This window comes from Squalius cephalus (genome assembly GCF_949319135.1).
Source record: "Squalius cephalus genome assembly, chromosome: 19".
NCBI classification, from domain to species: domain Eukaryota; kingdom Metazoa; phylum Chordata; class Actinopteri; order Cypriniformes; family Leuciscidae; genus Squalius; species Squalius cephalus.
Genome location: NC_137140.1, coordinates 27890554 through 27905549, shown reverse-complemented (window position 1 = coordinate 27905549; position 14996 = coordinate 27890554). Strand labels below are relative to the sequence as shown.

The 14996-nt window shown below is 38.8% G+C and overlaps 1 protein-coding gene across 2 annotated transcripts in view; it reads left to right on the top strand.

The window, feature by feature from the left end:
* The first annotated feature begins 2635 nt into the window (after nucleotides 1–2635).
* Nucleotides 2636–14996, top strand: part of bahcc1b (BAH domain and coiled-coil containing 1b) — a 100072-nt gene continuing 87711 nt past the window's right edge. For both annotated transcript variants that reach the window (XM_079852307.1, XM_079852306.1), the window contains exons 1-2: nucleotides 2636–2842; nucleotides 4850–5183. In XM_079852307.1, coding sequence (XP_079708433.1) covers nucleotides 5012–5183 — 172 coding nt within the window. In that variant the 5' untranslated portion in view covers nucleotides 2636–2842; nucleotides 4850–5011. The remainder of the gene's footprint in view (nucleotides 2843–4849; nucleotides 5184–14996) is intronic.

Sequence of the window (14996 nt, the reverse complement as noted above, 5' to 3'; positions counted from 1 at the left end):
GAGCCTCCATGCGAGAAAGAGAGTGCATTTGGTTGTGTGTAAACGTGTGTTTGCATGGGCTGCTTGTGTGTGTGTGTTATCCGCACACCACTAAAAATGCACCCCACCCCCACCTTTCAAGTTGCGAAAAGGAGCCAATAAAAACCCAACAATAAAAGGGTCTTTCTTGTCACTAAATAAATTAAGTGCCGATATCTGCTTAAAGCGCTGCACCTTTTTGTGTATTGCAGAACGGAATTCTTTATTGCCCCAATGTTATTGGTTTTTTCCAGCATTTTTTTTTTTTTTTTTTTTGATAGAAGGGTCGGCGGTAGGGCATAGCACACACTCTGTAACACGTACTGTAGAGTTGGTTAACACAATGACTGTGCACTTTGTCATATTAAGAGCTTCTGCTTATGGATCGTTACTTGATTTCATACTTCTGAGGCCAAAATTTCTGTTGAATCTCATTCACCGTGGCATTTTTCTTTCAGGACTGACCTTATTTCTCTCTCTTTATCTCTGTCTTTTTCCTTTCCTTTACAACAAGCCCCACTCCTACAGGATCATAAACAATTTATACATTAATGGAATGATTTATTGAACTGTTGATTATTAATTGATTCCACCACATCATGGAATTTTTTATCGTTTCATTAAAAAAGTTCCAGTAATTATATATTTTTAGTAAGTCTATTGTCTCTCTCTTTCTCTCTTTTGTTTAGATGGCCTCAATGATCAGCCCATTTTTTTATCTAAAATTTTAACTAGGCTATATGCAGACCCATATGTAAAATATATAAAATACCAAGCATATGTGGTTTGTAATATAGCACATTATAACTGTTCTCTATATATTGGTAATCATTAAATATGCCTATATGCATTTTTCCCCAAATATATTGAGCAAATATTAAAAACGTAATATTCTATATCCAATAAAGCTTATGGTGGTCGACGCCTCCCCCTTATTTATTTATTACAAATGGATACAAGATTGTAACAAAAAACGTATAGTAGGCTAGCCTATACTTTCATGAAATTACAGTTCTTCTAATGGCTTATCTGAAGTTGCCCTTATAGTTTATGTGATGTTGCTACGCAGAAGGTTTAATGGTTTGAATTTAAAGAGGTATAGAAAGGAATAATTGCAGAGTATAAAAAAACATAGAAGAACAAAGCCAAAACAGTACAGTATATATTTATTGATTTTTTTTTCAGTTTATTGAAAGAAAAAAGGCGTTTGACAGGCAAAATATATTTATATTTTAATAATAATGCATTGTGGGATAATACAAACAACAATAATAATGTAATAATTTCTGTTAATAATCATTTTCCAGTTAACTCACCAAGGTTTTGCAGAATTGCATTTGTACCGAGAGAAAAAAAGAACGGCATATAGTTCGTTTTAGCGTTTAATTATTAGTTTATATTTTACGGTTAGTTTATATATACTTACTGTTATGAAATATCCACTCAAAGTTACAAGTCGCAGTCAATGTGAAGTTTTTTGTTTAAATTTCATCGTAAAAAATCCTCAGTTAGCATACGCACGCTCGTTTTGGTTTCTTCATTTCAGCCTTCTCGTGTTTTAAGTCTTTTAGATTCCATGTATTAGAATTGTCATGTTGCTGTTGAATTAAGCGATATTAATCCGAGAATCTATACTTTAAATTTAATACAACATGTAATTTCCCCCTTTTTAACGCATTCCCTTTGATTAAGTCACTCTTGACTCTCCTTTAGCTTTGGGGCCAACGAGGTTCGCCTAGGGGAGGCCTTGAAACCGCCCCTCCTTATCTCCTTTCATCATCCAGCTCTGGGACGCCTTGAAACCGCAAGGCCAGTAATTGCTTTTTTCAGGCAGCCCAGTGCGGACTGGACAGCAGCCAATCAGAGCCTTGTTTACATTCTATGATTGACAGCGCTCTGGCAACACGCCAACCAATCAAACAATTTTAAGGACGAGGCCCAGGATTTTAACTCTTTGTTTGCCATCGCACCGTAGTTTGGGCTTTAAGTGATTTCCCATCTTGATGTGATCTGGGTTCAATTTGTTTCTTAACTCCTTCAACCTAGCGTGCAGTGGCATGCTTTACATTGAATGATACTGCACTTTCACAAATTGGTTAAAAAAAGAAAGAGAGTTTATTTACGTTTGGCTGATGTTAAATTTCTCATTTTATCATTGTTCAGTTAGTTTCTATTAGGCTACACTCAATGAGACTCACCGGATATCATTTAAAATAACAAATAGGCTATATAATGGCAACTAATAATTTGTCATGTTTGCAAGGCTTACTGTTCCGCTTGTTAAAAACTCAAATGTTGTGAATTGCGTTTCTTGTGTAGTTTGAAGTCATTTAAATAATGGCACTGTAGGCTGCATAAGCAACCATGTGGTCGTGCCTCACACTGAACTAGTCGCGAGACAGGAAAGCTCAAATAAAGCGCCCGCCGTTTTGTTTAGTTGATCCAGCTGACACGCCATTGGCTCAGAGCGCCATCCAATCGGAGCCACTGTTTATCCTGGGGCGCGCTGCACGAGCTTATTGACATGTAGGTATTAGACCAATGGGCGCGACTGCTCCCACAGTCACCTCCCCCTCTTCTCCTTGAGTGGCACTAGCAGATTCAGGAAAGAGCCTCTGACTGCTTGTACGGGGCTCGATTCAGCAGAAGCTCTTACTACTACGGTGCATCTCCGAACTTCTGCACTGCACACGCACTGCAATCAGCAGACTCTAGGATGTAACCATTTCCAAATGTTTTTATTCTGCTTCTGCTCTCTTTTGCGTATTTTTTGTATTATGTTTTTTTAAATCCATTTATTGTTTTGCAAGGAATAACTTAACCAGTAAGTAATTCGTTTATATTGTATTTATATGCGTGCAATAATAAACATTTGCCTTCAAGAGCTGCTCTTATTTTTTGTTTTTTTAAAGAACATCTGGCGTTATACAAAATTACCGAGTTTGTGTTGCAGGGGGGGGGTGAAAGAAAAATATCCCTTTATTTTCATCCGACTCTGTTGCTTTGTTTGAGCAATGATGATGATAATAATAATCATTATCATTATAATAATAGAAGATTAGTGCAAGACTGAATTTCTGTTTGAATAAAGAAGGAATTTTATTTAGAGGGAAGACATTAATGTCTTATCGACTAATAATGTAAAAAATACTAGTGTGAATAATTATACACAATCTTAACAAAAGACTAAATTCGATTTCCATTTGTAAACTGCTATGCAATGGACGTGATGGCAGAAGAACATACGCGCTTTTACCTTTGTAGGCTACACTTGAATAATGGACAGTTGTTTATTAAATTGAAACTGACCATTGGCCTGTTAACTAAATTTTAGTTTTCACGTGCTTTTATTCTATAGGCGTTTTATATTGAAATACCATGATTCATAAAATTGTCTGGATTTTATTGGAGTTTAAAATGGCATTTCCTAACACTCAAAACCTTCTTTAGGAAACCTGTTCTTTCATGTGCTCCTCCTCACCTCCCATCCGTCCTCCGAGCCAAGTCTAATAGATCTCAGATCCCAATGAACGTTAAAAGTTCGGCTTTACTTAATAGTGGGAGGTTGCTGCGTTCAAATACTTCATGCTTTAAAACTGCTGCCCAATTTCTTTTCATGATGTTGCAAAAATGATACATGTTTGCTAAAAATGTCCTTTGTCAGCGCAAAAATGGTGCACTACGTTTAATTCTGTGCCTCAGTGAATGCTCATTATTTGAGGAAAATTCTCTTAAATTGATGCCTAATGTTGTGCACATCAATTCACCCACTCAACTTCTCTCTTTTCATTTTTTTGTGTTTTTAATGAAAGTAGTATTGCTACAGCAGTATGGCACTGCAACCATCCTCACACTCAAAACTGGGAACTTCCAACGTTTTAAGGCCTCATTCAGCAGAACGCTGAAACATCCAACAGACGTTCAACGTTCTGAGCGTCAAATATCTGAAGATGCGAGATAAGGAGTGCACCATTCGCGCGAGCTTTTGTAATTCTGTTGAGCAGACTTTCTAATTATTGCCTTTCAATGTTCAATATCTGGCAAAAGTACTTTATGCAAGCATGTTATGAGGATGTTTTGAAACAAATCTCGCGTATTAGTAACACCCCATGACAATTCTCTCAATGCACCATTTTGCCATGACAAGACTCCATCTGCAACAGCGCAAGATGTTGCTTTTACCCGTGATTTAGGAAACTAAAGGACTAGAGGCCAGAGGTGAAATATAGACGCCAGTTACCCCATATACAAAGGTTACAGAAAGCCTGGTTCAGACGAACAAAGCAGTTTAATTTAATGGAATGACTGAGAAAAATTGACAAAGAAATTACATGTATAGTTCGATGCATTAAATAATTAACCGTTTGCAAAGGAAGCAGTCATACCAAACATCAGCGATTATAGATTTTCTTAATTTTTTTTTTCATCTTGTCTTGTGGAAGACAGAACGACTGGTTTAGCTTTGTCCATTTTATATATTTTTTTGCTTTAGGCGTCCTTAGTTTTCCATATGCGTAAGAATACTGTAAAAATGTTTTGATCTTGGCATCTCTCTGAATGGTTATGGTATATAGCCTGCAGTGAGTCTTCCATGTAAAAGTGGAGGTGTGCTGCAAGCTCGCTCAATTGTGGTGAGATGAGAGAGACGAGCGGAGAATTTGTAGTTTAGGGAGCAGTCGCAGCAATGGACGTACACTCCTGGTGTTTCCAATGAAGGATTACCATTACACTTCTGAAGGATACTAACATGATACGATCTTGTGGATTTGCATCACTCATTCGTGTAACTGGTTTGTAATTGAAACTACATTTTATGATTTTTGTGTTGCAGAAAACATGACTGGGACATACTTTTTTGGCCGTCAGAGCCAAAACTGTGCTGAATGCAAGACCTAACCGAAACTCTTAACGGAATTATAACATCTGGGCGGCGTTTGGTTCGGTTCTCGTGGTTTCCCGCTCTGGATTTCGGATTTAACGTTTTTTTATCGGGATGGAAGGCCGGGATTTCGCTCCTCCGCCGCACCTTTTGGCAGAGCGAGGCGCGCTGGTTCACAGAGCCGCCTCGAGGATCACTCATGCCGGGCACACGACAGTGCAGCATCCCGGTCACTTCCAGCCTGGGAAATATTACACCTCACATATAGCGATGCCTCCACATTCAGGTAAGTGCTTGTGTTTCCCTGTTGATAAGTGAATGCTTTTAAAACATATTTTTAGCAGAATTAAATTGCTTAACTTCAGAAAAGCGCGTTGACTTGTAGCCTACTTAATTTTATTGGGAAATGAATTGCTTTTTGGAAATAAGCAATTTCTACGAACTCAGTGTAAGTCACGTCTGACAGAATTAAAGCGTTTTATTGAACAGTTTACTTGCATAATGTCTGTCATGAGCTGCGAAAAGGCTGGTCGTTTCTAGTTGATAGCAGTTCGTATCATAAGAAAGCGGACAAGAAAATTACCTTCAACCGTAACTGAGAACTTTACTAACTATTTAGTCAAATTGAATTTATATTTGCTAATTTTTTTTTTGGATGATTTAATTAATGTAGTGTTTTGTTAATAACGAACTGTTACTTTATAGCTGGATTGCCCTCTTTGTTTCGCGTCTAGTTTTCTTTTGACAAAACAAGTTGTTTGGTCATATTCTAGTAAAGCCCCATGATTTTATGTTAATTATTAGGGTGCATCTTTGAGTGACTTGCTGCTTTAAGTTAATAACACAAGCTTTGGTGTGTGTGAGTGTGTCTGCGCTGTGGTTCGAGAAGTCTCCCAGATTAGGGTCAGTAGCTCTGTGTGTATGCGTATGTGTGTGTGCTAAAAGAGGCGTCTGTAATACCAGAAAATCCGGTTTCTATATTGAGCGGTGATGTGACGGGGTGCGAATGAGTTGACAGTACATGCATTAGATTTAACAAGTGTCTCCAGCATTCAGTGTACCTTTGGGATAGAGGTACACTTTGCATTTTGATTATTAATGAGAAATAAGTTCGTATGCTATATGAATGCGTCAGTTTGTGAATGCTTCTTTTGTTAGTAATCACTGAGAAAATCATATGTAGCCTACATAATTCCACAATTTATCATTTTATAGGCTATATAGGCCTAACTTTTCTTATTGTTGAGATAGACTCCGCTTTGACTGACGTGTTGTTTTTTTAAGAATGTGCTCAGCAGTTTAATAGTTCTAAACAATTCATGAAATAAATAAATTCCCGTTGGTGTTGTTTTAGTGTGCTTAAATATAGGCCAATATATATTTTTGATTAGTTTTATATCGCTTAAATGTATTTTTTGTTGTTGTATCAGATTATATATTTTTCGCATGTTATTGGGTGTGTTATTAAGTTTAGCATTTAAAATTGACTTAAAGTATTTCGATTTGGGGTTTGCTGTTCTTTAGACTCAATTTAAATATGTTCAGTCGAATTCGCGGTGCGCTCAGCCCTGCTGACGTATTTTCAGTCGAATTCGAAATGGACTCATAGCGTTCTCCGTGTTGTAGAATGAAATTTCAGAAGCGAGATCTATCACAGCGCGCGCTGACCCTGATGGTCCCCGGCCCACGGTGAATGCGCGCGGGTACTGACGGGGTCTTTAGCGGCTGTCTTTCTCTCCGGCCTCCCGCTGCATACCCTCGCACTGCCTTCTTAAAAGTCATTTTTATTTGTTCCTTACACAAATAACTTCGTCCTAATACCTCACTCAGAGACAAACAACGAAAGTCCACAAGGCAAACTCTATAAAAAATACAGCCTCTTTTACGATAGCTGCTTTCGAGAAAATGTAGCCTGTCGTTATTTTTCATCTCTAATGTATTGAATCGGTTCATTGTCTCTTTCTTCGACGACTGTCGTCGAGCTGAATGCATTTTAAAAGCCGAACCCCCGGTAGATTGATGGATTTTGTTGTGCTGCTCAGGTCTCGCGTGCACATCAAATGCTGCTCTGGCAGTGCGCGCGGATAATGTGTACAGTAGGATCTCCTTTTCTTCTTTTTTTCCCCCACCTCTCTCTCTCTCTCTCTCTCTCTCTCTCTCTCTCTCTCTCTCTCTCTCTCTCTCTCTCTCTCTCTCTCTCTCTCTCTCTTTCTTTTCTTTCCTCCATATCCTCAGCAGATGTCTTTAACGTCTGCCTCAAGGCGGACGCCAGCTCATGCCATACAGGTGCATCATTTACTTGTGTAGGCTATGTGTGTCTGTGTGTATGAGTATGTGTGTGCGCTCGTATCAAATTCTTGTTCTTCCGCTGTGGCTTTTTTAATCAACACAGGTGCTGCTCATACAGAATAGATAGTATATTGTAGTATAAGATGATATGTGTATTATTTTACATCATATACTGGGACAAAAGTTATTTATTATTAAGTTTTAGATCTTGCCCTTATTGCTTGAATGGAATGTAACTAATATATATATATATATATATATATATATATATATATATATATATATATATATATATATATATAGCCTATATATAAAGCATATTTTCTTCCCTTTTGTATGTATTATTACATTTTCTTCATCATTTATCAATTATTTAATATATATTCCCTTTAGATCACGGAATTTAGATTATTTCAGACATTCACACTCACATAGAAAGTGAAATCCATTGAGTGTAGACATGCAGCACGGGAGGAATGTGTAAAAGTCCCTCAATGTTTGTGAAATTAAGTAAGAAATACATTCTGGTATACTCTTTTAGCCAGAGCTATAATTTTCTAACTGTTCAATTCAGACAAATACTGATAGATTGGTAGATGGATTAAGAGAGAGGATAATTTAATTATTCTCAGATGGAACACACCAACCCGCAGTTCAATTAGGTGGCACCCTGTCTGTCTGTCACGGTCATCCACGTGGTTGTTCGCCATCACCCTCGGTGTTACAGAGAGTTATTTTGTAGCTTTGTGCTGTAGCAGTCATGTTTCTGCAAAAGCAGTGGTCTGCCCTGTCAAACCTCGGTTGGCCTTCTTTCATATCACTTCTTCCTCTCTCGCTTCTGTGTGCCCTGAGTCCTGATTTAACAATGCTGTCTGCGCTGCTGTTGATCCTAACCTGTCTCACCCTCCCCGTCCACTCGTTCCTCTGCGGTGCAGCCCTGTTCCGCACAGAGGTACTGCTGCCCCCGGGCCATTCGCCTTTGATAGGGCTTGTAGTTTAAATTAGTTGCGTTCCCTAGGATCTAGTTAGTATCTCTTTTTCTTTCTCTCTCACTTTTACCTGTCTGTCTCTGCATCATCTCTGACTTATAGCTAATGGATCAGTTTGGGCCTGAACGCTAAATGAATTAGGTCATTTCGGGAATATCCCTAACTTGATTTCTGATTTGGATTGAACGTTTAGTTTGATTCCATCTTCATCCTGAACTTCCGTAATGGCATGCGTTTCTTCCGCTTCTCCAAAAGGGACGAGTGAAAGTGACTAAAAGAGAGAGAGGGAGACGAGGAAAAAGAGTGGCTGAATGTTTCCACCTGGTTGGTAATCTGGCCCAATTACCTCTGCTTGGTAGCACAGAGCCTGGCGTGTTCCATCGCCACTCACTATGCCTGCCAGCTGAGTGCTGTGAGCGAGTGTACGGCACTCTATGTGTGTGTGTGTGTGATTCAGCAGAGCTTCGTTGGCAGAAGCGACATCGTTCCCCCCTCCCCTCCACCCCACGGTCTCTTCTTTCACTGTTTGATGTGCCTCAGTAGGCCGAGAGAGTCCCAACGCCCTGGCCCGACTGCACCCATCACCGCTGCCCCTCAAAACAATGCAACTGCACGTCATCAATGCCGGCAGAAAATCATTTATTAATATTTGATACGTACACCTTCTTATGTACACCTATAAAAAATGTATTACCTGCTGCAGCACCATGGAATATCATCACTTTCAATGTCTGTGACTATTGATCAGGACTGTGTTTCCCCAAAAGCACAGCTGTGCCGTGAACTTCATGAGGGCCAATATGGCGCTTTCCGAAACGTTGAAGCCTGCATTCATCTTAAAAGGATAGTTCACGCAATAAATAATCTGTCATTGTTTAGGCCTACTCACCTTTATGTCATTCCAAATCTGTATGACTTTCTTTTTTCTGTTGAAATATATTTAGAAAAATGTCTGTTTTTTTGGCATACCGTATATAATTAAAATCAATGGGGTCTAATTTTGTTTTGCCCCCTCACTTAAAAAAAAAAAAGAGTTGTTCAAAATATCTTGTTTTGTATTCCACAGAAGAAAAACATGAGGGTGAAAAATTGATTATGGAATTAAAATGTTAAAACACTGGATATGTAATTTCAAATCTAGCTTTGCTGTACTTAAACGAATGCGATTGTTTTATGCTGACAAGACATTTAGAAACAGTTTGCTATAGATTTAATGCAAATCAGGAGGGTTTAAATGAGGAAGTGAGAATAAATTACACTTCCTGCATGCATGGCAACTCAGACATGCATATGCACCTATTACACACCTGACATATGATATGGTGTTTTCACACCAAATCTGAAAATTGTCGCTCTTCCGACTTGGATTTGTGCAACTGATACTTGAGAACTGAAAATGCTCACTGGGAGGGCTAGTAATATGCACACAGACACAATCGCACACAAACACACATAAGCTAAGCTTAATAACGGATGCAAGCAAATAAGGGTCAATAGACACTGACACACACACACACACACACACACTTCAACTTTTAAACCCTGGGTTCATCTGCTGTGCATTGGATCAGCACAACAATGAGGCAGTACTCTGGGGCGCCATGAGCTACAGAGCTCATTTATACAGCTGTCAGACTCCCTCTTTCTTTCTTTCTTTCTTTCTTTCTTTCTTTCTTTCTTTCTTTCTTTCTTTCTTTCTTTCTTTCTTTCTTTCTTTCTTTCTTTCTTTCTTTCTTTCTTTCTTTCTTTCTTTCTTTCTTTCTCCCTCCCTTTTTCAATCTCCTCCTCCTCCTCTTCCTCCTCTGTTTCCTACTGGCTCACATTTTCACAAGAAAACAGCCCCCCCCGACTCGTCAACATTGCTGTTTGGATTTCATCAGTTTAACACCCAGCATTTTTTTTTTCTTTTCCATTTTATTATTGTTTTGTTTAGCATAAGTGATTCTTTCAGCTATCTCACTCATTTTGACACATTTCCTTAAGGGGGTTACACGTTTCTTCTCTGAAATTTGTAAGGGGTTTCTTCAGCGGTTTGAAAATTATTTTATACTGCAGATTACAATGCAGTGTATGTTCTGGTTAATTTCGTATGAATCAGAAAATGTTTAAGTGTCTAATGTTCATATGAATAGTTATAAATAATCTCTTAACTGAATCTAAAGGCTGAACAAGTATTTTTTTTTTCTGCTAGTCGGGCCAATATATCAGATTTTACTTGCCATGCCAACATTTCCACTGGCCTGTTATTTTATTTTATTTTATATTTGACTTTTGTCTAGAAATTTACATTTCTATATTTTATATTGTTATTGTTTTATAATTTATTTGTGTAAGTATTAGAAAATATACTAATATGCAACAAACGATTTATTATGTCTGGAATATATATATAGGAAAAGGGAATGAATGAAGGATAGAATGAGTAAACAAATAAAAAGGAACAAGGATGATTGAATAAAAGGAAAACAAAATTCAGAAAGGAATTGGAATGAAGGAACGCGAGAAAGGAAAAAGGAAGAAAGAAAGAATATATATATGTTTGTATTTGTTTTTTACTAATTGTTTTTATAAGTATCTGAAAAAAAAACTTCACATAAACACTGGCCCGGGCCAGGAGACTATCTCTTTTGTTGAACCCTGTCAATTTACCGTTTTTGTTCAGGGCTTGAGCAGAATGCGTTCTTTCTTTCATGTGTACGTGTGTGCGCTTGCATGCTGCTTGCTACATCCTGTGAGCTACTTTTCATTGTGACACCTCGACTGATGGACTCAACCACCACAGCATATTATAACCATGTGGGGAATCTCTCTCTCCTCCCACACTCTTTCCCTCGCATTGTCTCTTGCACTGCTGTCATTATTAAGTCCAAACTTTGACTAGGCCTGCAGCCAGCTTTTGTAAATGAGAAACAATTTTGGGATTTGGCTTAGAAAATAAAAGCCCTCCGCATTGGCTTTGATGTCTGATAGTAGAGAGAAATGACATTTTAAATAGGCTGCAAAAACAAAACCTTGAAAGTGCTTCCATTTCTGTGGTGAGGATGTGTGATTGGACAAGGAAACTAGTGACAGTCCTGAGTGTGTGCTTGGAGGAACTGGGAAATCCACTTCCCTTTTTTTTTTTGGAATGTGTGTGATCTGAATCATGCTGTATAATTTCTGTGTTTGTGCATGTGTGTGCATACAGTGATCAATAATCGATCTGTCTGTGTGTCCTCGCCAAGGTCAGATCGTCCCGCCTTGGCACACACAATTGCACACATAATTTCACAGTTGTGCTGAGCTCATCACCATCAGATACTGAGATGATATCAGGCAATATCATCAAGGATTTTATGCTGCAATGGCATCTGACACCTGTATGTACCAGGTGCGCGCTAACACACACACACACACACACACACACACACGCGCGCACACACACACACACACACACACACACATTGTGTTTTATGGGGACTTTCCATTGACATAATAATTTTTATTCTCTACAAAATGTATTCTATCCCTTTACCTAACCCTACCACTAAACCTTCCCATCACAGTAAACTTTCTGCATTTTTACATTTTCAAAAACAATCACTTAGTATGATTTATAAGCTGATTTCCTCATAGGGACCAAAAATGTGCCCACAAGGATTTTGCCATCTTTGTGGGGACATTTTGTTCCCTCCATTTGTTCTCCCCTGTCAAGATCCGAGCAGAATCCGATTACCTTATTCATGCAGTTATCGTTTAGTATTTTTTTTTTTTTTTATGCTTGTCATCATTTTGCATTATTAAACACATTTTTTCTCCTGGCACATATGACTATTATGAAAGGCACAATGTAAATTTCGATATTTGGGTATCTTGAGCAGTATGTGGCAGCATGTGATCATGCGAGGGTGGGATACCACACAGCAAGACGAGCGCTCCAAATGTATGCAGAGCCTTCATTAAATATACATAAAGCATGCTTTTTAAGGACGCGTCGCTTCCACACCAGTAAAGGAAAAAAAGCACAAAACAAAGATTAGCATCAGGAATTCAATATTAATCAGTCTCGAGGGACACACACACGCTCTCTCTCTCTCTCTCTCTCTCTCTCTCTCTGTTTTCCTCTCCTTCTCGTCTCTCTCGTTAAAGCGAAGGCTTTAATTCGAGAGGGACTTGTTGCTTTTGAGCCACATGTCTGAATATTTTCATGTTCTCTGATTAAAACAAAACTCTGGTTGACGCGTCGCCTTTGTCTTTGGCCCGTGCTTTGATTGCTTGTTGAGTTTTCCTTGCTCACTTTCATCCCTCCCTAATCGTCTTCCTGAATCTTTTTGTTTGCATTATTATTATTCTTTTTTTTTTTAGGCAAGAACTTGCTTGTTTTTTTTCTTCTCTGTCTCGCTCTCTCTCTCTGCCTGTCTCTCTCTGGTTCTGATTAGCGTTTCTCAGACTCAGCAGGAGGTTGGCTGGCTGTGGGGGAAGACAGTGCCGTGACCACCGTGACCACACAGTCATGCCTGAACACGGAGCCAGCCTTCCATGCATCCCATAATAGCCCCTGTTCTATTTCTGGACTCTGGCCTTGCCATTTTTACCCAGAATGCACAGAAAAATGAAGCCTTATTTGACCACATGAATTCTCAGCTTCACTCCTCCCACAAGTAAAATTCTGCAAAGCGAACAACATGTCAAAACATGTGGGTTTCATTCCAATAATATAAAAGAGTCCTCCTTCTCCACACCACCTTGGCCCCCGAAATGCACTGATTTAACAATAAACTGCTTAAACGAGCATGGCTTGGCTGGCGTGCTTTGTTGTGTATGAGCTGATCTGTGGTCAGGTGTACTGTGTGGTCACAGCCAGCTGAATTAGGACACAAACCTGCTCAGCGGCTATCAGCATGGCAACATAATGACTGTGATTTGGATTGAAGAGGAATGCATGACTACATACAGAGGGGCTGTTGACAAGGGAAAGTGGCATGTCAGTGTGTGGATGTGTGTGTGTGAAAGTCTATAGAGCATGTGTATGAGGCTACCCTTATTATCGCTCTTTTCCCATAAACAGATCTCTAGCTTTAAAAACGTATCGGCTAACATCAGTACGCTTGTTTATTTAACTGCTTAATTACCCCCCCCCCCACACACACACACACACATATATGTGGGTATTGGTTGCCTGGTGATAATAGCTCTGGGCTGGTGAAACACCCAAACAGGTGTGATCCCAGATAGGGGTGACCCACGAACTGTGCGTTACTGAGAATCATGGTGCCCTTGGGCAGGGGGGTTGACCTGTGCAACCTGCTATTGTCCCTGTAATTAAAGTACTGTAAACTACTTTAAATGACTTTGTTTTTTTTTTTGCTTACTGACAAGTAACCAGTTATGCAGCTAGTTTCTTTGTGTAATATGTTTTTTTTAATATATCTTTTTTTTAATCTTTTTTTTAAGATGATGTTTCTGCACATGAGAGTGTGCACTGTTATATGTCTCTCCTGAGTCAGAGTTTGCAGGGCAGCAGAATGAGACTTGGGGCTGCTGGTAATCCCTCTCTGGGCTCTGAGTTTCTGAGCTTCGCTCTCTCACTGATACTATGGTTAGAGGGGGATTAGAGGACTTCATCATTCACTGGACCCCAGAATAGAAGTATGGGTGAGGGTGAAAAAAGGGAAAATGAAAGAAGGAAGGAAGGAAGGAATAACGTAAGGAAGGGGGAAGGAAATGGAAGAAAGAATGGGATGAAAGTGAGAAAGCAAGGAAGGAATGAAAATAATTAGGAAAGGTGAGGCAAAGGGGGAAAAGGGAGTAAGAAAAGAAAAGGAAAAAAACTATAAAGGAAGGAAAATGAAGATAAGAAGAAAAGAAAAGGTGGAAAATGTAGGAAAAGGGAATGAAGGAAGGATAGAAGGAGAAAACAAATAAAAGGGGAAATAAGAATGAATGAATGAAAGGAAAACAAAATTCAGAAAGGAATTGGAAGGAAGGAAGGAAAGAAAGGGAAAAGGAAGAAAGAAAGAAAGAAAGAAAGAAAGAAAGAAAGAAAGAAAGAAAGAAAGAAAATCATTAGTAAAGGTGGGGCAAAGGGAAGAAGAATTGACAAAGAAAGAAAAAAGGAAGTAATGAATGAAAATGAGAAAACAATCAAAGAAACTCAGGAAGGGAAGAAATTAAGGCAAGAAAAGTAGGAAGGATAGGAGGGGAAAAGGAAGGAAGGAAGAAAGAAAGAAAAGTATAAGTAAAGGTGGGGCAAAGGAAGGAAGAACTGGCAGAAATAAAGAAAAAAGGAAGTAAAGAATGAAAATGAGAAAACAAACAAAGAAACATGGAAAGGGGAGAAATTAAGGGGAGAAGAAAAGAAAAGTAGGAAAGAAAGGAGGGGAATAGGTAGAAGAATGGAAGGAAGGAAAAAGGCAAGGAAAGAGGAAGAAGGACAGAATATACGAATGAAAAGAAATGATTAGGAAAGGTGGAGGAGAGGAAGGAAGAATAGACAAAGAAAGATAAAGAACAGTGAGAAAAGGAAGAAAATGGAAGGAGGGAGGGAGAAAAGATAAGTAGGATGGAAAGGTAGGAAAATGAAAAGAACGGAAATGTAGAAATTAAGGAAATTATGTGGAAAGAAAGAAAGAATAAAGAATGGATGAGAAGGAAAGAAGCAAGAATGAAAAGGAAATAAGGATAGATGGACAGACAGGAAAAAAGGAAGGAAATGAGGAGGAAAGGAAGAAAGTAAGCAGGTGATATATGAATATAATGTATGTGTGAGAGTTTGTGTGTGTGTGTGTGTTCTCTCCACTATGGTTTATGCTTGAACGAGAGTGCTGATGTCATATAGACAC